At 39.8% G+C, this 26263-nt stretch overlaps 1 protein-coding gene across 2 annotated transcripts in view; it reads left to right on the top strand.

The window, feature by feature from the left end:
- The window catches only part of b4galt2 (UDP-Gal:betaGlcNAc beta 1,4- galactosyltransferase, polypeptide 2), a 120105-nt gene that overhangs the window by 50490 nt on the left and 43352 nt on the right, over positions 1-26263 (top strand). For both annotated transcript variants that reach the window (XM_028428318.1, XM_028428317.1), the window contains 2 exons: positions 8777-8895; positions 9880-9996. In XM_028428318.1, coding sequence (XP_028284119.1) covers positions 8777-8895; positions 9880-9996 — 236 coding nt within the window. The remainder of the gene's footprint in view (positions 1-8776; positions 8896-9879; positions 9997-26263) is intronic.

Genomic DNA, 26263 nt, shown 5'->3' with positions numbered 1-26263 from the left:
CTCATGCCATTCATTTAATCTGAGGCAGGAAAACATAACAACAAACTAAAGTTATATTCTAGATCCCCCATTTTTTGGGTGTAGTGTTTTGTTTCCTCCTGGAAAATCCAGACTCTTCGTAGACTATGACATATTTTTCCAGTTAATCCGTCACTCGGTCAGGGTCTCCATACACTGAACCTTCAACAAGAAGGATGCCTGAGCCACTATATATATATATTTGGTCATCAAAAATACACAAACGGCAGATTACAGCAACAATTAGATAGAAACCACTTAATCCCTTAAGCCTCACTACATTTCTGAGGCATTTGTTTCTTTCATGTAAAATTTCTAAAAGAATTTTGAGTCTTAGTTTTGTGCATTGACCTCATTTCGACTATCGGAGTGTCTGACATCCCTCTGTGTGTTTAAAATTTGCGACCACACACAGTCGAACATATGTGGATGGCCTTTAATGGTGACGGACAGAAATTTGCAGGGAGAAAAGCAGGACAGGAGATTAAAGCGGAGGCAGATCAAGACAGGTGTGAACAGAGGGACACTGATACATTCAGGTGGCTTTCAGTCTGTAGGTGTCTATACATCTGCAGACGTAGGAGAATACACAAAGGCAGGCAGGAAGTGTCAGTTAAGTCCCCCAGCTGAGCTGGGGGAAAAGAAGACGAAGACATTAAAGAGACAAGACAAGCGTCAGGTGTTTAAAATGCATGTCTTTACTTGTCGGGTAAGTACAAATAGATAAGCATATTACAAAATAAAATACACACCCAGGACATGATGAATTAAACAAAACTAATCACATCGAAAAAAAAGCAGAAACTCTGCCAGTCACTATTTGATCAGTCCAAAACAGCTTTTGTGCATTTCTTTCTTTGTCTTCATACTTTAACATGTTGCAACAAATTGTTTAGAGGCAATGCTGCTTGTGTGTAAATATATATATATATATATAACACCTATATATTATATGTGTTGGATGTGCATTTAGACTGCATGCGATTTTCTCACCACAAACAGCCATATGTACCAAATGTTACATAAAGCTGTTAGCCAGATAGCACATATGCACCGGTTATTTGCATGTGAAAATAATAAGAGCTAAATTTAGCTGCTTCTCCTTATCCGAAGAGATAATGTATATTTTAAACTGATCATGGGAAGCAAAAATGACTTTTTTTAGACTGTTGTTAGCATATTTTAAAAGATTATCCATCTTAAAAAATGGCCGCTAGATTCTTGGTTGCCTGATGCAAAATTAGCAAATTACTAGCTGAAGTTGAGCATAGCCACATTAAACTCTTCAAATAAGTGCCACTTTAATAACTAGAAATAAATGCTGCCTGTAATGGTCATTTTGATAATTGTAATAAGGATCCCCATTTAGGATGTTTTGCTTTTAATCCCATCAGTGATAAACATGACTGACAGGTGCTTGTAGCCATGGTAACATCTTTTCCAAGATCCAATATATTGAGCTCTCAGGAGCAGTGAAAATAACAATATATCATCTCTGTAACTGTAAACTCTATATATGAGTTTAAAGTTTAAGACACACTGTTGGCAGGGAACTTCTGAACTCTGCTCTGGACACTGATGAATATATTCTGTGGTGTTATTCTTGGCTGTGTCTCTGGCATCATGAAAAGCATTTTCATCATAGTCCTCTGGCAGCTTGAAGCAAACTCCCTGCACCATTTCATATCTGTCCCACTGACCATTCCAGACCACACAGTGCTCTGACAGCATCATCATGGCTTTGGAGTGTTCATGCATTTGGATTCAGCAGTTTCAGAATCATGTTTGTAGTGTGTGTGTGTGTGTGTGTGTGTGTGTGTGTGTGTGTGTGTGTGTCAGCACATGTGCCAACTACCACATCAGTGTGTGCCAGCTGGACAGTGGCAGTGAGACCTGTAGCTGTACTGCCAGACACACACACTTGCTTACATGCACACAAACACACAGACACATGCTGGCGTTCTAGTGTCACTTCAGCTGCTAGTCAATCAGATTTGATGCCCTGTAATGGACAGAACCGTCCAAATTATGCCAAAAATACAGCCTCTGGGGAAATACATTCTGCAACACACACATGCTTGTGTTTGTGGTCACAGCTTCTCAATGGCTCCAGACCCTAGATTAGTTGGAATAGGTTAAATCCAGATTAATAGGATGATGATAATCAGGGATTACATTTGCATAATTGTTCATTTTTTAAGAGTGAACAACTGTCCATGTGATTAAAACCAACACAGGATTATTGCTTGTTTATGTTGAGGAATTTTCCCACCTTCAGTTGACTCAGGGAAAGGGGGTTAAAGTCATATTTAGGTAAACGGATTACTGCAGCAAAAAACAAAAAAACTCATGACCCCAATATCAGAGCTCTGAGTGATGCAAAGAGGGAGCAGAACACTAGTCTCTGTGTTATTATGTGAATTTCTCTTGATATTTGCTGTATGACAGCCTGTGATACGAAACAAATTACAAACCTAACAGCTACAGCAAGAGGACTGCAGTGTAGTGAAACACCTCCTTCGTTTCAGTGGTGTGGTGTTGCCATGGTATTCAGCTCACGACCTCACACTATCTGTCTCTGCTTTTCACTTTTGTGTTTCCTTGTTTTGTTTCTTCCTCCATATTTGTTCTCCTTCAGTTTTTTAAAAAATGACTTCACTGTCTTCCCCATGTTCTTTCTGATGTTGCCTTTGTCTCTCCCTCACACACCCTGCCAGGATATGTTGTTGTGTTACACGCATCCTCCATCTGTTTCATGCACCCCACTTCCAACCTCTTCCGTCTCTGAGCAAAAAAACACATCAGTGAACATACTGTGCATGTGGATTTGAGCCATTAAGTGCTTCTTGCTGTGCTTGTTTGGATAATGATCTGCAACACTGCTGTAGAGAGGAGTGGCACTTAAATAAACGCTGATATCGTTTCTGCATGTAGGAAACGACACCTTAAAAAAAAAAAACATCTTAATATCTCTAATCTGAAGCTTTCTGTTCTTCTCACTTCTTAGCCTGCTTAAAATTCACACTCACTAATGAAACCTCTTGTTAAGGCTTGTTTGCGCACACACTTGCTTGTCTTACATTACACTGGAAAACATTTCCTGATGATTAAAGATCATCACATCCAATCCATGAATGCTTGCATGTCTCAACAAAACCAATCTACAGGGAAGCAGAAATATGTTGATTCCACATTATAATAAGTTTCAGTGGAATTGCATTGAAATAAAACAAGCTTTTATGCATACATGTACACATATGAAGCATGAGATCACAACATGGCTCCAATAAAGCTTCATATAAAAGCACTCTTTCTGATAATACTGCTGCTGAAGGTTATTTGCGGCTCTAACTCTTTTATTAATAATGTTCTCAGCCTTCCTCCACAGAGATGTCTTCTTTATAATGTATAATGTAACATTAGGTTCATGCCTTGGGCATCAGCACATGGTATGAACCCTCTGTGATGTCACTCACTCAGGTCTCTTAAAGCTCAGTGTTGCTTCATGTTGGCAGTGCTGCACTCTGTTATTCAGAGGATCCAGAAACTTCCTCAGAGGTGTGTGATATCTTTGCATGATCTGTCTGTATGCTGCACATAACGTTCTGACGTGCATGTGGGCCGATCTTATCATGGGACTGTAAAAGATGTAAAGTCCACATGAGGATGGGGACAGTAGAGACACAAGTGGCGTGGTGGGCCGTCTTGTTTGAAAACAGGGTAAAGACTTAAGTCCATCATGGTTTGCTTTGAAACACTTCACCCTAACACTCTAACACAGAGAAATGCTGCCAGAAAATGTCAACAGTTTTTCTTAAAGCATCTGATTTCTACTCATTTCACTGTAAGAGGACATTCATTATTATTCAAGGTCCTTTAAAAAACATGCCTCTTGTGCTCTCAAGGAAGCTCTGGAAGCTCATACTGCAAGACAGCTGCTGAGCAGCAACCTTTTTAATCCACCAACAACCCCGCTCCACATTATCCCTTTCTTAACGTTCATGTTTTTCCCTTTTTGTCATTTCATTTTCAAGCGACAAGACTCGTCACAACAAAGCTATCAGTTTGTGAATGTTGCAGCCTTCTGTGCAACCTTTTGTGTTTGCTTTGTGTGAAGCGGCAAATACACCACTGTTAACCCTTTATCTCTTCACTTTGGGGCACGCACTGGCTGTCGTGCAGAGATACACGCTAACATGAGCGGATGACTCCGCTGTGATGTGTGTGCGTGTGTGTGTGTTTGCGTGTGTACTGAGGAGATTCTTACATACCAATAATCCTGTGATCCAGTAAATTCACACAAACATGCAGACACACAAACGCACAAACAGGATTTCAGCCTTTGCCACTACAATCCATGATAATCACTGCTGAAAGTAGGTGAAAAAAAGGATTGTGTTACTAACAAAAAGGACACACACAGAATAATATAAGCAACAAGGAAGATGTTGTAGAGGAGGTTTTAAGTTGACTTTCTTCTTATGTTCCCCACCACACCCTTTCCTTTCTCTCTTTCCTCCATTCATGAAGAATGGCAATTATAGCCCACAGTTTGGAAGGGAGACACTTGTAAATGATTGAAAGAGAAGAAGATGGAGAGAGTGGTCAGGCTAATAAGATTCAGAGAGCTGAAAGTCTCCATTGTCACAGAGTCTGTGTCAGTGGGAGGCAGAGAGGAGAGGAACAGACCTCGCTCTTTCTCCTGTTTTTTTTTCTCTCTTCTTTGGTTCCACTTCCATTCATTCCCTTTTTCTAACTTTCATTTACCTCGCTGTGCATCCTCAGGCCAAAAGAAATCCACACTCAAACCCAAACTCAATTATGAACTTCTCTAAGAAAACTGACCCTGGCACTGCTTCAGTTGTCACTTAAGTAGCATGAAGGCAAAAAAAGTCTCTCAGAACAGGAGTGCTGATTAACAACCAGCCTGTCGTGCAAGTTCCCACCATCAGATGGCCTGAGCAGTGACTCTGTGAGGACACGGACAGCTGTGGTGTCGAGTACATGAACTCAAATACGAAAAGCTGGGAAGTTAGTCTGTCACATGGAAGGAGCTTTTATTTTGTGAAACTACACACAGATGAGATATTTGTGAGATGGGGCTCAATGCTTACACAACATTTTAACATCTAAATCACCCAAATAAAAGATGCTTCATTAGATCCATGCAGGACATGTCCTGCATCCACTGCTGCAGCAGACACATCATACAGACAATTACGCACTGAACTAATCAAATTTAACTGTATCTGGACTGGGTTTATAGAAACACTAAGGTCAGTTCCTGGTCATTCAGGACCAGATAAATCTGGTTGCTGTGGAAAGGAGCTAGAGTGAAAGTGACAGGATGAGAGGGAGAGGTGTTAGCGCCGTGTGTAATATTTCACAGATCTTTCAGCTTTGATTTGTGCTGAAGAGGGCAAAACAAATCAACAACCTGAGACAGCAGGGCGAGAGAAGCAGAGAGCACCAAGAGTCTATGAATGGATGCTACGTCACACGTTAGAGCTGACGAAACACTGAGTGCTTTCATGTTTACCCTCTTTCCGTTTACTTTTTTGTCAGTCTGACTAAGATAAACTAACTCGCTGTGTGTGTGTTTGTGTTCAGAGTGCTTACTGCCTCAGGTGTGCATTCATTTTATTGTGTCAGTACATGTGCGGTTAACCTAATAGCCCTGAGATTTGTTTCATTATTATTGTTAGGGGAAATTTGGTGTGTGTGTGTATTGCTGCGTACAAAGCAGAGATGTTTCCCCCAAAGTGCAGCGGGTGTCCCAGATAGAGCGATCAAGCGGCGTAATTATAATGTATTACTGTGATGGCACCACATAGATAAGTGTGTGTCTGTGTGTGTGTGTTACACAATCTAACTGGTCTCAATGTACAACCTACACTCCTATTATTCTGTATTATTCTGTATTCTGTATTATTCTGTTATTCTGTATAACATATCCTCCCTGTTACTGTACACACACAGTATGCAGCCGTCATGTCAGTGTCTATTTTATCAGTTTAATCGTCAGGTCACATGTTCTCACTTAATGGTCTGACAACTTTACAACAATAGAGTGATTAGCTTAGTTTAGCATATCTACCTGCAGGTGAGTGGTGACAAGGTGTTATCTCTTCTCTAATAAAATATCTAGTTTCCTTCAAACACATACAAGTCTGGACCAAGTGAACTATTGTGCTATGCTAAGCTAACTCTCCTTATGAGATGTGGCATCCACCTTTTCATTTGACTCTCAGGAATATCAAATGAGCAAATAAAGCTTATTTTAACAACACTGACTACTTTGATCATAGTTTTCACCATTGGCCATTGGCTGTAAACTGAAAACTCTCACAGTGCTTGATTACAGAAGTGCAGCTAGTTAGTGTCTGCAGGTACTTTTTTGGTAGATATTTTTTGCAAGCCTAGTTTTTAATCCTCAAGAGGAACTATTATAACCCCACTTCCAGAAAACCTAATATATAATATGCTGCTACTAAAAGAACACACAGTTATATCACAGTCTGCCGCAGAGACACAGTGCACTAAAAACACACAATTCTCTCCCTGCTTTGTACTGGATTTAAGACTTGCCCTAAATAAGGCATCATATAGGTCTCTGAAGTGGGTTATTTGTTTAAATTTAAAAGAGTCACAACATACCAGCTCAAAATAGCTCCTTTTTGTGCTAGAACCTTCCTGTTGTTATCTGTTGTTTGGCTGTTTGAGGCGAGAGATGAACACTTTATTCCACTTGTTGTCTCATTAGTCTGGAAAAGGTGAAAAGGATGAGAGACGTGAGTGTGCAGATGGAGGATGATAGGCAGAAGTGGTCAGGGGAGAGGACTGCTGGGACTGTTTGCATTCAGCTCTCGTGGCATGATAAAGTGGTGTGTTATGAACATGTAACCTCATTGGCATCGATCACTCTCCTCACCTGCGCAGCGTCGATTGGAGGAGACCTCTCTACACAAAGCTCATGTGTCAGTGCTAAGTGGATTATTATCCGGGAGACCTGAATGTGCCTGCATGCCTCCTTTCTGCTGCCGTACAGTTGAACAGATTCAAGTCTGCGGCACTTAAAGGACAAATGTGTAGAGTTTAGTGGCATCTAGGGGTGACGACACAGATTGCAACCATCAAGATAGGCTAGTCTACCTGGTGTAACGGAAGGAAGAGCTCGTCCATTCGCTCAAATAAAGTTGCTAGTCCATCAGCTCACTGTATGAATGTCCAACAGCACACAGCTCCTTCTACTCTTAAAACTCTTTTGTTATTCATTGACAGGATGTGCTGCCATCATTTATCTTTTAAGATTGTGTAATCATTAATTTTTCATTGTTGTTACCGTGGATATTAGTCCAATTTTCCAACTCATACCTGGGCCATACAAGGCGTAAAGGACATACCTCGACACAACGCATATAGGGCCAAAGGCTGAGTCATAACCTTAAGTGGGATGTAGATTTCACTCTTAAGTTAGTGATGCTCAGCTGATGCAGAGCTAAAAAATTAGCCATGAAAGGTTTACACTGTAAGTGTGTGTGCAGAAGTACAAAAGTGATTTCTTGATTACATTCAGCTGAGACCATTAATGCCCACTGAGACAGTCTGAAGTGTCCACCCTTATCCTATTTTATCTAAGAGGAAAGACCTTTTCATCTGACCACAATTATAAACACTTAATGCAGAGGAGTGATTTGATCAATCTGTTAAAAGGCTACTGAATGCAGATTTTAGAAAACATTACTCAAACTGAAGTAAGTACTCAACTGCTATACTTTGAAGGACTAGTTCCAGCTGCAGATTGGTGCATATTTGACATTTTTGGCTTTGTTATGTGGGTTTGTGAATCATATAAAACTATATAGTGTATATATAGTATGCTATATATGTACAGGTTATTGTCACAGCAACATGCTGCATTGAGCTTTGGACAAACAAAGGATACTTTGCCCGCGCAGAGATGCACAATATTCACTGCTTTATCACAATACAGTACCATTCTAATGGGCACATGGTGAATCAGTTGCACCTCCAAAGACTTTTATAGGGCTCTTAGTGATATTTTGATGAGACGGTTAATGAGTTCCTGATCCAAGACTGAAGAAAAACACGGACTAATGAGTGACATTCTTTATATTTCTGCAGAATGAGAGTAAAGTCTGGTTTGTTAAAATCAGGGTGAGAGTTGCAGGACTCTGGTAGGAGCCCAAACGGCAAAGCTCACTCATATATTTTAATGATGCTTCGCAAAATGAGGGGCTCTGTTTATCGTCCAGGCCTGAGGTTTGAGGCAAGTCTTTTAAAATAGTCTGAATGCACAACCTCATTCACACACACACACACGCACACACACACACATTTGATCCATCAAAACTCAAAGGCATGATAGATTGGTAGGGATGTAACATATGGTGGTCGTCATCACTGAGCAGCGTAATTACCTTTCATGTTGTGCTTATATCACCAGACTTCAAAGTCTTTGTTTATTTTTTTTATTTATTTTTTTAGGAATATATGTTTTCCAAAGCCTGTGCATCTTATTAAAATGATACATTATGCACAGCAGATCCCTGGAAACCATTATTTGTGCTTTGATTCACGTACAGTTCTGCTTTGAAGCTGAAAGTTCTCCCTCTCTGTCCCTCATTCCCCACATGCCTGGCTTCTTCTTTTCCATTTCTTCTTTCTATCATCTGTCCATCCTCTGTTATCTGCTTTATCTCACTAACTCTTTCTTCTGTTCTTCTTTTTTCCTCAGTGGGACGTTTGTTGATAGAGTTCAGCTCCCAGATGACCATGGAACGAGTGCAGAAGGAAAACCCCAATGTGACTGAAGGGGGCCGATACACGCCTCCCGACTGCAGGCCTAGGTGGAAGGTTAGTGTTTGTATTTAATACCAATAACCTCGATTATAAGTGTTTTCAATAAAACATGTTTCACCTTGCAAGTTTTTCTAATGAAAGTTTTTTGGAAAAGGAAGATTAAAGAAAAAAGAATGAAACATGAAAAACAAGCTAAACTATGTGAAAATGTTAGAGCAGCAGGTTAAAAAGTACAAAAAGCAAAATCATGAGGTATGAACTAAAAAACAAGTATCTAAAGGACATTTACAATATATGAAATATGTCAGTGTTTTTGTTAAAAGTTAAAAAATAGCATAATATGTCAGAATTCTGAGTTGGGAAGTTACACTAAGTGACTTACTGCAAGTCTCATGATCTGGATAGCAGTTTTATGCACATCCTTTCTTTCTTTCTTTCCTTCTTTCCGTGCTTCCTTCCTAGCAGAAATGGGATTACCTCTCTTTTCCTGTGGATTAAATTAAGTAAACCAGGCGTCCTTACAGAATGCTGGTTTGCTTGTCAGCTGTTTAGACACTCTAAAAACTAAGTTGTGAATCATATTTGGCAGCTGCAAAGACAACTTTTAGGCGTTTGACATTGACCTTTACATGACACCTCTTTAGGGTGCTTCCATCAGCAGGTGCGCCCATCACAATGCTTAACTGTACAGAAACCTAGGTCAGTTCCCTGCCAGTCTTCATCAAATTACCATGAACTTCTAGTGAATTACAGCTCAACCTTGGACACCTGAGAACTACTTCAGGTACACAAAACATAGTACAGGACAGTGGCACTCTGAACACAGGACAGTCACAAACACTGTATGTGATGCCTTTAAGAGCTGCTTTGTACATTATGATTACTGCAGCATTAATAAGGAGGGTTTTATACTGTGAGCTGGTTATAGTATGTATCTTCTTTGTTTTGTTAATACTAATTAAATGTAATGCTGCTCAGAATAAATCAGTAAAATGTACCTGAACACAAATGTAATCTGAAGCTGTCCCTGTTGTTTAGGTGGCCATCATCATCCCATTCCGACACAGAGAGAATCACCTGAAGTACTGGCTCCACTACCTCCACCCTATCCTCAGACGGCAGAAGATCGACTACGGCATCTACATCATCAACCAGGTAGGTCAGCTGCAATGTAATGCAACAGAAGAGCAAATAACTTCAGATTGAATTAATCTGAAGTAATCTGAAAATCATCTATCGAATCATAGCTCCATGTTGGATTATAGTTGGTGAAGTGCGTACTTTGTTTTGTTCATTGTTTATAATGAACAGGTCAAGTAAGCTCCATTGACTGTTATCTTTGCCCCTTTTATGATTGGATCTGTCAGTTTTAAGTGTTGTCAAAGAGTGAATATTATGTCCCTGCAGCATTGTCAGGTACTTACATTGATTTAGGTTGTGGGAAATGTTGAACTGTGATTGTCCTGCCCCCCCGCCATCCCTAACGTCTTCATTAACTCCTCGTCTGTAGAGAAAATCCACTTATTTACTTTCACTGCAGTCATTTCAGCTACAATTTTTTTTAGCAATGTCATGAGAGTGTGTAAGTTTTCCTCGCCATGTTGAGCGAGCGTTCATCTTCTTCTACATTATGGATAATGAGCTCTCCTTTCTGCCTTTTCACTCCCCTGTGGGCTTTGCGCAATGCCTTAATAACTCCCCCTGAGGAACAGACCTTTGGTTCCGTCTGCCCTGCTGCGCTCTGCTCTTGATGTGGCAATGTTCCAGTGTCTTAGTGTCTTACTCATCCTCTCTCACACTCACAAACACACGTATACTCTGTCAGCTACTGCGCATTTTTCTCATCTCAAATGTAAAGCTGGTAGAGAGGGTGAGAACTGTGAGAGGGAGCAACGTTTGGAGAACTTTAATCTCATCCTTCCTTTTCAAGTTTTTCTCTCATTGAGTTTTCTGGAAGTCCTCTGAGGTCCTGACACATCATGCTGTTTAAATCTGACTAAAGACATAATGTATGATGTTACAAATTATCTCATTTTTCTTTTTCAAGTTGTGTCTAATTCTGAAGGGAAAATGCCATGATTGCTAATTATGATGGAACTCTGTAAATTGTAAATCAATCAAAAACAAATACACACATAAACCCTTGAACCTGGAAACAGCAATACAAGTTCTGGATATAATTTAAAGCTACAAGATGTGTTAGCTAGCTTTCTGACACTGATTACTTTTAGACCCAGATATTGCCTCACTGCCTTGGATAGTGGAAACCGGAATATGTAGTTATGTGGCTGTATAGGCAATCATCGAGTCAAGTAAAGTCACATTTCTCACAACAGATTCAATTTGCATAAAGACCATACACGCAAAGGCAGAGGGTTGTGTGTCCTGTGTAAAAAGAAGAGTTTTAGGTTTACTTTTAAAAGATGACACAGATGGAGAAGACTTTTGTTCCTGAGGTAGACATTCCTGCAGAGTAAGACCACTGTGAGCACTGTGTTTGCAGATTTACTGTTGATTTGATACAATGAGAGAAACATATACTTGAAGATCTGAGAAATCTGCCAGGTGCATTTTCAGTGAAGAGTAGTTTAGAGAAAATTCTAGACCATTTAGAGCAGGGCCGAATCCGGCCCACGGGCCTTGACTTTGACATATGTGATTTAGAGATTTAAAAACAAGATGAATCCCCTCTTCGGTCCTTGCTGGTTGTCATATGTATCTTTGCTGGAATGCCAGTGCAGAAACATCCAGGAAGACACTGATATTTAAACTGCAGGGTCTTCCTGGACAGATTTATCTGGCACTGATAGGCTTAATCAGCATTGTGTGAACTCGGAGGGCTTAAATGTAATGAACGTCCATTTATATGCAAAACTCCCAAGCTATGACTTTAATGTATAATACATAGAGGTTATTAAAACTTTGAGTGGGTGCAAAATAAAATTCTCTTCTTCTTCGTCTTCTCCTGAATTGACTTTGAGCAAATAGCGATTAGTGCCTTGCTCAAAAGGTGCTCTACAGTGCCATTAAGCCCTCCTCCTGCTGAAAGCCTGTCAGTTCATTAAAACAAGCAGTGTAGCTCTTCTGTAATAGTTCTGCCAACAAAATTGATGTAATGTCACATTACAAGGTTTAATTTTTACATCACTTCAACTCTTTCACCTCCACTTCAAACAGACACTGAATCAGTGCCTGGCTGTAATTATCTGTAAAACCATCAACGTTTTCTCCACTCGGTGACTTCGAGGTTCAGAGAGGACTTTGTTTGAAGTGGAAATCACTTTCATGTATTTTTTTAAAATATATTTGAAGTTGTCGAGATGCGCCATATACCTTAGTAACACTTATGTGTGTAGTGAGGTTAATTTCCACCTCCTGTTTTTAAACATTTTTGTTTTTTCATTCTAATTATTGAAATTTAATTTTTAAAACCCCTCCCAGGCTGTATAGGATTATCTTCTCTTTATTTTTGTTAAAATACTTCCTCTCACAAACACAACAGGACACACAAGCAGGCAGATTGAGATTTCCTGAGTCACAGCGACCGGAGGTGAGATTTTGATGACAAGACGTCCTGATGTATCGGACATGACGGGCGATTAAACCTTTACACCCTGCTGCCACTTTCCGAGAGGATGGTAGAGAGCACTTTCCCATCGTGCTCACTCGAGTGTTAAATGAGTGAAAGTCTGGTACCTTTTAACACACTGGCTAGACGGGGGATCTCAGGTTTTAGTGTCTGTGTGTGTGTCTGTGTGGGTGTGGGGGATGTTATGGTTCATAATTTTCTCTCTTGAACAGATAATGGTTGTCATGTCCCTCGAGTCTAAACAGACATTTGGTGGAAAGAAGGGCCCCTTTAGAGTTCAAAACAATATGCCATTATTACACCTGCATACACATGCATATGTCACACATAGGATAGACCTTTCAGCCCAGATAACTGCTAACACATATTTACCATAAATCCATAAAGTTCCTCTAGCTCCAGAGTGTTTATATAAGTTCATATAAGTAGCATCCCTCAAAGGGATCATGCCTCAGCTTTTATCCATCACATAATTTAGTGTTTTTTTTTCTTCAGGCTGCAAACATGCTTAGTTTTGGACATTGTCACATGGAGGTCTGTGGTCCCCCATTAATAATATACTGCAGAGTTTGTGCCAATAGATCAATCAGCCTACTTTGCAGAAGTGTATACAAATTAATTTTCTTACTTCTTGAAGAATATCAAATGAAAACATTTCTTCATACATCTCAGAATTCATGATCGCTCTTCTTGATCATTTAAAAATGTTTTCTTAGCCTTCTTCAGTGAAATGATTGAAAACTTCAGAAAAAGTTGTTTTTTTCAAAATCCTACTAGAGTTAGTAGTGCTGCACAATAGTAATAATTTATCATTAGGGTAAATGAGGGCACAGTGTTTTTTTAAATTGACATGTTTAAGCTGCCATTTTGCTCTGAAAAAGCAGTGCTGCTGCTATAGTACAGTGAGCAGGCATTGCAGAGGGATCATGTGGAAAGTGATATCAGCAACCTTGCTGTTCTGCCCTGCTGCTCTGTGTCCTCTCTGCCTGCTGAGGACCGGGGCCAGTGTTTGTTTGTTGGCCATTGTGTAATCTGGAGAAAAGCCCAGAGAGAGAGAGAGAGAGAGAGAGAGAGAGAAAAAATAGGTGATGAAAAGGGAGGTAAGTGAAAGAAGTGATGGAGGGAGAGGCATGTGCTGTTAGAAGCATAAATTCAAGTGAGATAAGTAAAGTATCATAAGTAAAAAAGAATATTGATAATAATATTAAACTATGTAAAACATGAGTAAGAAGCTACACTGGAAGTAAATCAGAAGTAAGTGTATAAAAACTGCTCGCACTGCTTTCCTTGACTTTTCTGAAAAATGCTTTTACTGCCTTGAAAAAGTCGTCTTAATCTCCATTTTTTGGGCATTTTTACTCCAACCAGAAAATTGACAGGACAAAAAGAGAAATGCAGCACCCTGACATCTGGTTTCAGCAAACACCACACAGCAGTGTAAGCTTCTGCCAGCGACTTGCTTCGCTAATCCACCAAGATACGACCCACTACCCCCCTTTCACCCCCCCACCAAACCCCCTCATCTGTATACACAAACACACACATGCACACACTTTGACTTTCTAGTAAGTCCTGTGTATCTGTCTGGAGTCTGGGGTCGTGTTGTAGCACCCACTCAGCCTTCACACACTGCTTTGTTCTTATTCATGTCTTTGCTTCAGCTGCAGCAGTGTCCGGCTCTGAGTGGACAACCGAGGATCAGAAGGGATTAAACCCTGTGTGTTTCTGATTGTATTTGTTTGGGCTTTATGCTAAAGGTCACCTCCGGTCATCGTACAGGAGTTAAGCATGCTGATTATGCTGTGGTGTGCAATGAATGATTTCGTTACAGTGTATCAGATTAAAAAAGAAATCATATTTACTTTATCATCAGTAGATTTACAGTGTACTGTGTGCTTTTAACATATCCGTGTCAATCAGTGTATTGCCTTTCACTTCAACAGTTTTTTGTAAACCTCTCCCTTTCTTTGATCAGATCATTGTCTGCATCATACGGTGCATTAAAACACCCTGCAGGAAAGCTTTCATATGTGTGTTAAACATTTTTAACAAATTTCTACTCAATAGAGAGATAAAATCTCAGTTGATCATCCATGACACTATTATTTATTTTAAGTTAATATATCAATATATGTTTTTCTTTCTCTCTGTCTCCATAGCAGTCTCTTTCCCTTCCAGCACTTTACTCCCTGCATGGTTAATGCACCGCTGTGTGTCTTCTGTCTTTTAGAAATTGAAAATGTTACCAAAAAAAAGAGAGAAAATGAGGGATTTTGTGTGCATCTGACCATGGAATAGGATATTGATCTGATGAGCAACATCTCTGTTCCTGCTCCTCCTCCCCGTCCCTCCGCTCCGCTGCAGCTTCATGTTATGGTGTTTGCTGGAGCGTTGCTTCTGTTTTGTAAGGAACTGTACAGTAAAACAATGTTCTCATTCGCTCTGTACCCTTAGACCATATTGACTCCCAGGTGCAAAGAGTTTGCCTGTGTTGTGATGAATTATAAATCCCCCACACTACCCCACACCCCCCACCCCTACCCTCCTGGACTCCTAGAGGCCGTGGTTCATGTTCTCTGTCAGACTGTCTCAGTTTGGGTAGGTTTTTATGGATGACAGCTTCATGGTTAGTGTGTGAGAAAGGTCGTTGTTTGGGTTGTGTTGAGTTGGCAAAACATCGCTAATGTTTTTGCCTTACATGCACAGACCCAACTTTAAATCTGGTGCTACTGCAAATTCACATTTCAGCATTTTAGCGATGCATAATTTAATGTGCTTTTCTTGCCTCAGCTTTCCTTTCAATCAAGCATCCATTAACTGTGGACCGTCGAGACAGCGGCGGCACACGGCAAGAGAATACACAAACATCATCCCCGCTGTACTTCACAGTGTGCGAGGTTGTTACTTTCCTTTTGGATCTTTGTTTAACTTTTGTATTCAGTTCTTCTACTTAGAAACATGGGCTGTAGCAAGCATTTAAAATAAACAACAGAGTGCTTCACATGGACTCAAGAGTAAACATTACAAAATGTACAAACACAAAATGTGGAGACAGGGACGTAAACCAATATTTACTGTATAGAACAGATTTTCTGAGGCAGGTTTGAATGTCACATGGAGACACTGCTGTCAACATATCAGCATGATCCATGCATCAAGCGGTGAGCTGAGATTACACATATTTTAACAGTTTTAACATACACAAGTTCAATATGTACCAGTTGATCTCACAGAGGAACACAGCAGGCGTGTTGGATCTTCCTACAGATCAAAGAAAAGCTACTTGTGAATTTTACCTGCGTAGTTTTGTTTTAAATCAGCAACAGCATGTTGTGCACTCATATTTGGATTTTTAAAAATAGAAGATATTCGTACAACTTGTTCTCATATCCCTCCCAGTATGAAGCCCAGACGAGGAGATGAGGGTCAGCATCCTTACTCACAGCTTTTGACCATTGAAAGTGCACCATTTACACCAGCCAGACTACACTGATAGTTTACTACCTGTTGCTATATTTGTCTGTGTGGATGCACTTATGTTGTCAAAATAGCGGTGAAGGTATGTGATTCAACATATGCCACCTGCATTAGTACAGATCGGACAAACTGGAGATCACTGAACATGCTGTTACATGGGTTTGGCACAGGATCTTTAGAAAGGCTTTTCTGTACTGAAGTCCGTTTTTACGCTGAAAATCTAAGGTGTGTATCTCACTTTATGCTTTCATGGGTGTCCGAGAGGGTCTGTGTGACACACAGGAACGATATGAAGGGATGCTACAAAGGCCTCCACTGAGCATGTGCTTGAAAGACACTCTTTGCTTTTAAAGACAAGCTTTGAAAAAGGTCACTACCTGCATCTGTACGTACAGATCCTGTAGGTCCCAATACACTGTAGATATGTGGATTTAATTCTCCTGATGGACTTTAAAGTTTCTTTGTTAGCAGTCCATGCAGCTGTCTACAGGGGAGTCTCCCAGCATAACCTGTCTGAGGATCCTTGATTTGAACTGTATGTTGGGGTGGGGGTATGTTATTTCCTCCCTGTAATTCACCCCACTTTTTTTCCCAGTTCTGCTCAGGGCTGCAGTGTTGTGATATGTGGACAGCAGCCCTTCACTGTTCACACTCTCCTCGCTAGCTGTCAGCCAAACAGCCAAACTTGACGACCTTGCTATACAGAGAGCTGAGAACAGCTGTATCAAACCTTCTAACCACCTTGACAAGCTCTCGTTAAAACGGCCTGGAAATGTCACTCTGATTCAAACCCCATTCGTTGCCCCGCTGTTCCCCCACAGCGCTCCATGTTCAGTCTCACACTGAAGCCGCTTGGCTGCAACTCTGCTTCATTTCCCTGCTGAACACTGATTTGGCCAGAAAAGGCCAGAAAAATAATGCTTTCTCTTCTTTCGGCCCATAAAGGTTATGGGTGATGATTAATAATGCAGCTAGAATACTCCCCTGCCTCAGCTTCAGCTGAAAGTAACATTTGAATTTGAATATATACTTATATAAAGTTTAACGGCCATTGTTTATAAATTAATCCTACATCTAGGTTTGTTTGTGTTTACACATGGTTCATAGTGTGTGTTGCTAAGTTCAAAAATCAACTTTAAAATGTGCATCTTACTTTGAAATTCTGGTGGTTTAATCCAAAAGATCCAAAAGATTATTTTTGCAATATGTTTACTACTTTGCCTCCAGAAACAAAGGTTGGATTGCCTTTATGGTCATATGTAAGGCTGCAAAAGCTGAGGAAACTATCATTGGACCACATGTACAGAGATATAATTTGACCAATTATAAACTTCCACTGGATGCCTGACTGTATAAATAATGATGGATGCTTAATTATGCAGATATTTATGGCACACCCACAGACTAACACACTACTCTCAGTGGAAATGAAGGCTTAGTCAATAGCTGATTGCATAGATTAGACTTGCTAACATAAATACTGTTTTGACCCACAGCGTGTGAGCTAAATATAAAATCGGTGTCCCTATACAACATACTGCAAGTAGGCTATAATCAATGTTATCATTAGCTTAAGGTGTAAACCGTAAAACCAGGGTGCACTTTTTTGCAGATGATACTCTGCCATGTTTTTCTTCACATGGCACTGGCATATGATTTAACGAACCATAAGATTTAAAAGCATTTCAAGTGTCTAACTGTAAAATCCTTTATTAATCTGCCTGCTCATTGACTGTTTTTTATGTGCAGTTTATTACAACTCCAGCTCCAAAATGCAGGCTATCTCCATAAAGGATTTAAATGATGCTGTTATTGTCAGTGAGACATAAGCAGCAATCTGATTTCAGTGTGGGGAAAAAAGGAAATCAATATTAATGGGGAATGTGAATGTAATAACCACTAGATGCACTGAGGATGTGCTTCACATGCAAATCTCAGGAAGGCGACTTTATATACAACTGAGGGATGCTTTTAGTGGGGGTTTAGGAACAACCCACATGCTCTTAATATTATGCAAATTGCACATCTCTTAATATTATGAAGTATCCATATGTATATAGATGTCTCTTTGTTCTCCCCTGCCCTGCTGCTACACTTCATTGTTTGAGCTCAATACAGACAAAAAATATAATAATGTCAGCAGTATCAGAGATCACCAGCTGGGATAAGATCATTGTGCAAAATGTACTTTAGTGAGCTATAAAAACAGCAAAGTTGAATAGGGATAAAATACTGTTAGTGGTAATTGCTGAGAGAAAGTGCTTTCCTATTGTTGTGGGTTTCTTCCTGATGGCTGTGCGGAGCAGAGATAAGAGAGGCGTTTCATAACTCTCTGTCGTCTGTTTTTAGGATGGCACTTTGTTTTCTCTTTAATTTTTGACAAACTTTGTCAGCACTGTGGCAGTTTTGAAGAAGACAATGAGTGTGTGTGTGTGTGTGTTCTGGTAGCGGCATCTCATCTGTGTGATAATGCAGTGCCAGTTCCTCATATAAGAACACAATAGCACAGTTTTAACATGACACATTAGTACCAATAACTCATGCAGCCATTGTACCGTGAATATATTTCCATAAAGTGATGAGGAGCTGCTTCTTCTATGAAACATATTTCATATTGACACAGTTTGTTATGAGACATTTGCTTGTGAGATAAACTTCTAACACTTGATATTAATCACTGCTCTGCAACACTCCAGAATAAATGAAGCTAATCTACATACGAATACAATTCTATCAAATGTTTTGAATACAGGACGTAAGCATATTGCAATGAAGATAAATAAGGAAATTCTTTTTATGGTGGTGAGTGCGTGTTTACAATAATTACATCACATTCATTCACTACTTTGGAGGCCTGCAGCCCTGCCATTCAACAGAGATTTGGCAAGAGGATGTGACCTGAACTTTTCATAATTTTCCTTTTACAGTAATCATAATCAAAATCTTCTTCAACCTGCTTGATCAGTTGTGGAAAAAAAAGAAGCCGTGACCTATGTCAGGTGCTAAAGATGGATGTTTAAGTGGTCAGTAATGTATAATGGGCCTTCTCCTCTGAGCTGATTGACCTTCAACTTTTGTATCTCTGCCTTTTGGGGATTACAGTGAAAAATGAAAAGGCATTTAACATCTTGATGAGGAACCCCAGGAAGAGTAGAGACGGAGCACCATATTAAATTTGTGAGGGGGAAAAAAATAATTTCTGCCAATAGCATTTAACACATCTTTAAAAATAATACAAATTGATTTGGCAAGATGGATCTGATATTGTTCTCTTTAAGGTCTCAGCAGGAGTAGCCTGTTGGAGCTGCAGCACTGCAACACTTCCTTCTGAAAAATGAAACAAATGTACGTTGGGAGGGCGAGCTGCCATAAAACTGACATGACCTTCGCTTCTTTTTCTGTTGCTCTGCTTTTTTTCTGTCAGTGGTTTGAATAGTGAGTAAAAAAAATGGAGAAAATCCACCTAAACGTCAGCATTATGGTGATTTAAAAAACAGTGTAAAGTGTTGTTACTTTGTGTAGTCTGAATAGAGCTTTGCATGTGGACTGTTACCAGGCCCACGGTACATCTGAGATTTTAAAGAATAACTGTGGTTTCTACACCATATAAAGAAGCCTAGTCAAGGCTTTTAAGTGTTAAATTGATCTTTAATGAGGTCTTGCAGCAAAGGTTCAACTGTTAAATTAAACTTCGCAGAGAGATGGACGTTAAAGTGACAGCACCATTTCCACTAAAGAGCCGAGGAAAACTTTATTTTATGCATGCACTACCACCACTGCTCAGTTCTGCCAGGAACTGGGAGAATGTCACAGAAGATGGTGGCTGTTACTTTCAGTGCAGTCTGCTGAAGCGTAGTTCACTGCACGATGGGGAGTGCTACATACAGAACAGTGTGTACTGTTTTATTCTCTTTATTCGGCCCTGTTTTGCCAGTGTTACTCAGTGCTGGAGAATATACTGGTTGCATAACTTGCCCACAAGCTGCACTGTTGCTTTTTGTATGGAAATAAATACCATGTAGCTTTGTTAAGTTTTTGCATATATTCAGTGTGTTATTAATACTTGATCGCAGGATAGACATTACCATTAGAAAGTTAGGCCTTTATCTGGCATTAGTGCCATTTATACACCGTTAAATCAACTTGTACAACAAAATCCTGCTTTCAGACCAAAAAGAAAAACTCTTCAGAATAAAAACTTTAACACAACTCTGTGATGATTCCGACGGTTTCAGAGCAGTAAACATGTTTTAGAAGGCAAACTTCTCCCACAGCCTCATCCAAGGTTTTTTGAGACTTTGCACATTGAACGCTAAGTTTACACAGAAGTTACACTAAAGTAACACTAAAATGTAACTTTTAAAGTATTTTTTTTAAGGAGACTTTGTAGCTACTGAGTAAAAGTGTTCCACTTGTTTATGTTTGGAACATGTTGTCCACTTACTTTTCCATTTTGGGGGTTTTTCTTGTCAGATGGCTGGTGTTGGTGGATGAGTGATGGTGACCTTTCTTGGGAATTTCTAGTGAGATGTTGATGAGAAAAATCCATTGTCATCTTCTGCATTGTTTTTAAATGGAACAGCAGCATGATGAAGTGTGTCCTCTCGATTTGTATTGATGTACCGATGGTCTTTCTCCTCTTCATGTTTGCGCTGCAATGTCTGATGGAGAAAAACGGAATCAAACATTTAACAGTTTCTGTTGTTGTTTTTCCTCCAACAGTATGAATTATCTAAATGATGTATTTTTAAAGCAGTATGTGTCTGTGTGTTTGGTGAGATGGTCATTACAGGACTTAAGTGAAGGAATTCATCATGTTAGCCTCTATTAAAGGTGAGCATAATGTGCTTACATGCACATATTGTCAAGGCCTCAGCTCAGCGGTGTTACACACACCACTCACACATAGAAGTGCCACACAGCTAATGGGGATTAGGTCAAGCACCCTGACCACTCCATTCACCTTCGGGCTCAAACAGTCATGTCACAGACTGAAATGTAGTGTTCCTTGAGATGGGCACATACATAAAGAGCATAGCTGTGCTTGTGCAAAAGATTTGTTGGGATTTCAGCAGTTCCAGATAGGTTGTCTGTTGCAGAGGAGGCGAGCATTCTGCCCTGGCTGCTGTGAGGATATCTCAGCCTTAACTCTGCCTTTTGTTTCCCTCTTTCTCTGTGTTTCTTTCTGTTCACCATCCTTCCTCCCATCATATTTTCCTCTTGTTCTCCACCACCTGGCATTTCCCAGAGGGACTGTGGTGGCTGCTGATGACTCAGGGGAATGTGTGTGTTTGTGTGTGTGTGTGTTGGAGGAGGAGGTAATTCATAGTATCATGGCCATTCTTCCTCATCCTCCCACATGATGGATTACCAGACTGGGGAAAGACCTCACAGAACCTGAATAACAAGCTTACAACATCATGAGTCCTTTAAATCTGCTTTTTATGAAACTATAAGAAAATAGAAAAAAAAATATGATGCATGTGTCTGTGCAACATTTGTGTCACTGGCAACAATCTGAAAACACAATTATTTAGAGGACGTGTTCAAAAAGTGACAATTCATGATTTCAAGTGTCTTTCCTTAAGATGTAGATTTTTTTCTAAGAAAAAGCAAGAATGCTAGAAAATCCAAGAGCCTATTTCCAGCCCATCTTCACCAAGAAAACAGGAGGTCAATGTTTCAGTCCTTGAAAGCAGAACATGTAAGCATAGTTCTCTGGTGTGTTCATGTGGGGACTCATCCCGATGGCAGACAAAAATGGAAACCAATTTTTGGAAGATGACCTTTACCAAACCCCTTACGTATATTTAATGCCAACTTAGCCACACTTAAAAAAGACACCTAATCACAGGTGAAATGGAAACTTAACACTGGGTGAAAACAAAACAGCTTATGGTGTCAGGAGGAACCTCGGACCCCCACATCCTTGACTTACCCTCTTACTTCTTAGTCTGAGTTCTGCAGCTATATCAGTCCCATGTTGGGGAGATGTCAGGCCTTATGCTGGTGGATGTGTTATTGACCAAATGTGGCCTTTTTAGTGAGGTTGTGTTGCCCATTACATCAATGTAACAGGTATGGGGGACAAGCATGCTGTGGACAAGAACATGTGATTGTCTTCATTCTCAATTGGTTGAATGTTTCAGTCAGTTCTAGGTCTACTTTTCCAGAGCACTATCCTGGTTATGCTGTATAATTATGTATCAGATGTGATTTCAGTAATCTTCTCATTATCACATCCAAACAGTTTCATGTAACTCAGGCACGTCATATAAACCATCCAAATTTGTTTAAAAACTGATTGAAATTAGTGAGAAATGAATGTAGAAAAAACAGGAGGATAAATGAGGTTTTTGCATCTCAACATTTTTTTTTATTATTTTGCTATCTGAGTACACAGATTCCATTCCAGCCGAAATATGAAAAAGAAATCATCATATCATCTAAAAGACATCGTCTAGAGGATCTAAATTACTTTTCCAGGCTTGCTAAAAAAGTGCCAACATTATTATTGACTCAACATTTCTTTCCTTGTAAACATTTTTTTTTTCCAGTTTTACTTGACCTTTAAATGGATTTCTTTGACATACTGTTGTCTAGACATATACATGAATGATTTAGCTCTGGGGGAGGAACATTTTTTATATCGCACATCATTTCAGTGGCTGCATAAAAGCCAAGATAAATGGTGCTCAAGGCAAAAAAAAAAAAAAATCAAATCAAACTGAATTAATGCATATTCGTTTTGACTTTGCACGCAAACCTGCAGAGCACTTTAACGGATAACTTACCTGTACCACCTTATAACTATTTTATTCATAGACAGCTATACTTAGTTATTTCACAGACAGTGTGTTTTGAGTCGAATAAGATAAACAGCAGCCAGGATACAGTCTAACAGCACTGCCATTTCCTTAAGCTATCACTGTACATTCCTCTCAAAGATCTTGCCTGTTTCCCCTCTTTTAGAGTATCCCCCCCCCCCCCCATCATATGTATGACCTTTAAAACCTTTATAGGAGAATGGAGGGCAGCTTCAGCTGGGGTTTAATTATAAACTGACCCAAGGTCACATCACATCACTGAAGGCCTGCGTATTATTCAAGGATTTCAGTCCAATGATGCTTTGTTGCTGAGCTGTTGTAAGGGGACGCATGTGGAAGCAAAGCAGCACAAGAGAGGTAGAGAGAGGGGGGGAAAGTATTTTTAATCAGACCAGTTTAATAATTATAATACTGTGTCTAAATCTGTGCGCAATATTGAAATTTCTTAGTATGTGGCTAAAAAGAAGGTTCTACTACAAAGATCAACCAATTCGCTCTAATCCTCTTATGATCAAACCAATTCTGATCCTCTAAATCCAATACAAAGATATTAAATCAAACCCATTTTAATCCACTGTAGCAAAGAGGAACTGTGTTTTAAGTATTAGCTTTTTCTTTTTTCTTTTTTTAGAGGTTTTGATTGCATTTCTTTTGAAGAGTGGTTTTCATTGTAGTTTCATAGTTAAAGCTAATTGGATCATTCATTAGAAGTTTCAGAGGTATTCTGCAGCTATAAAACACAGTGGACCCTTTACACTGTCTATTAAGGTAATAATTCACAGAGAAGCATTATTCACTCATCAAAATGTGGATTAAAAGCAATAATTTGTGCGCATTTTAGGTGGCGCTTAACATAAAGAGAATGGATTTCTCTGGGTATCATAACCTTATCAACCTTACCGGCAGATGGAAGATATGCTTGATCTATGTGGGTCATTTCTCAATAGCATCCAGTCCTTCTTGACTGGATCCCATAATGCAGCTTTAACTTTTTAACCCTAAGTCATTTAACTTTTTATTTGTAGTTGGCCAGTCATTAGCGCGTATCCATGAAAAAATGCCAGGTTTGGTAGACATCCTTCGAATAATGGACAAATACAGTCAGAGTAAAGAGTAAGGGGGCAGGTTTAGGTGGGTGGAGGTACATGCAACGCAGTGGACTTTCACTACAATTACTTTTTAGCAGGTGTTAAACAACTAATTTTGAGGTTTATTGATCCTTTAAAGGGGTCTTCATGAGTTTTACAGACAAGAATAACTTCAAGTAATTTTGACTCAGGCACCCTGTAGAGGCCTTAATCACTTTTTGGCAGGTGGAAAATACCAATTTTTAAGGTTTATTATTTTTTTAAGGGGGTCTTCATGGGCATAAGGGGGGTGGTTGAATTATAATTTCTTATATATGATAACCAAGAATGAATTCAAGTCATTTGGAGAAAGAAATAAGCTTAGGAGCACAGGCTGTATTGGCCCTTTAACAGCATTTCTATTGATAGAATAAAATATTACAGTTATTAAATTACAGCATGTATTTAAATCGAGGAAAGTAAGACCAACCTCAAATATTATTATTGTATACAGCTTCTTTAGCTGCAAAATCTAAACATTTTATAAGACACAGAAGCCTCAGAAATCCTACAAACAAAAGCCTATGAGCATGACAAACTACAACCTTTCCTGGATACTTCACATTTTCATTTCACAAACTTTACCATTTCACAATTTAATTCGTCTGCTATAACCGTAGACATGAAGGTATGAGTATGTATGTGCTGCAACAGTATGGATGAGACAAAACAGCTACACTTCCACAACAGAACTCATTTTTTTGGCACATCACCGGCCTATCAGAATCCTTTAGAATCTATCGATTAGCCTGCACCTCCCTCCAAAGCCTTTTACATGTGCCTAAAGTCATTATCTGTATTGGGAACATGTTACTACTCAACTATTAATTACTAAATATTATTGGAGCTTTGATTGTTTTTTTTTTCTTTTCTTGGCTGTGAGGAGAAAGACTTTGCTCCACACATTTTTGAACATATTGAGACATGAGCAGACAGATGGTTGCAGACTAATTTCTCATGGCATCCTGATCACATTCCAAGACTCCAACCCTACTGGGACCACTGCTCTAATTTCCTACATCCAGCCTAATAGCATGAGCTTCCTCATCGACCACTTACCAGGTGTAAAACCGGTGGAAAAACACTGAGGCGACTGACCTTCATGACACACTGGTAAATTATTAATTGAAACCCATTTGGTGCATTTACATATCAAACTGCAGAGAAATGTATAGCTAAAGCCAGAAACTGAAGCGAACCTCATATCTTTGTGTGGATTGGTTCAGAATTGGTTGTTCCTCTTTGATCTTCCCAGCTGAGAACACCAGGAAATCAAAACTGTGCTGTGTGAGAACCTTCTGCCTCTTTTCTGCATTTAGACCTTTTTTTGAAAGTGACATTTTTCTTGGAATAACCTTTAGTCAAATGGCCTTCTGTATCTCGGCAGTGGCTTGGTCTTATTTGGCTTATCATACAGAGTAGGTATAATTAGGACAGCTGATAGGCAGAGGCTTAAGAAGGCACCTTAAAAAGCCACAGAGCACCAGTGGCACTGAAGCAGCCGCTCTCTGTTTATAACAAAGATGAATAGGACGGTGCAAGGCTAAAGGTCAGTTACTAAGAATAACAACAAGGAAATTCATTTTTAATCACAGAAACATTTTAGTGTAAATGGGAGCTCATTTTCTGACAGCACATGTTTGAATTGTTTCAGAGGACACAGAGGTGCCTGTGAGCACGTCTTTGAACTGACAATTTAGCTCAGAGATAACAGAGGTCCAGCATATTACACTGTGCATTCTGATACAAATAAAAGAGAGTGAAAATGTCTGCCTGCAACTACTTTCAGGTCACTGTATAGCTTATTCAGTCTTTATTGATTGCTTCTTATACTTTCCCTCCTACCTGCAGCTAATCTTTCATTCCCTCCCTGCAAAGATAACGTGTTCTTCCAGCAGTCTCCACCGCTGGCTCGGTAAACTAGTGCTGACAGCTGGAGTTCAAACTCCAACTGTGGCACTTGACTGAACAATCCTCCCAGAGCGTTTCAGCAGCCAAACATGACTGCCAGCTGAAACAATTCCATCATCTCATGAGAAGTCATAGTTGAAAGACAAAACATTACGGTACAGAAGGTCCCGTGTGCAGCTCGATACGGAGCGTTCCTCAAACGTATCGAATCAGAAGGGGGGGCTCTGTGTTTGGAGCAGCTCGTCAGTCAGTTAAGTCCAAGACGGACGAGCTGTGCTCGTCTGTCAGGGACTGAAATGTGTCCAGCGCTGCCTCTGTGCAGACTGAAGCAGCTGTGTGAAGTGCTTTATGGTTCAGCAGACATTTTTGAGATTAAACACTCCAGTGGGCTGATTATCTCTTCATGAGTGAAGGTGAAGCTCATACACCAACTGACACCGCTGCCAACATGCTGGATGACTCTCCTCTGCCTTATTACATCTGTGATGTGG

This window comes from Parambassis ranga, chromosome 17 (assembly GCF_900634625.1).
Source record: "Parambassis ranga chromosome 17, fParRan2.1, whole genome shotgun sequence".
Classification (NCBI taxonomy): Eukaryota; Metazoa; Chordata; class Actinopteri; family Ambassidae; genus Parambassis; species Parambassis ranga.
Note: the sequence above shows the minus strand (reverse complement) of the source record. Positions and strands in the feature narration are given on the sequence as shown.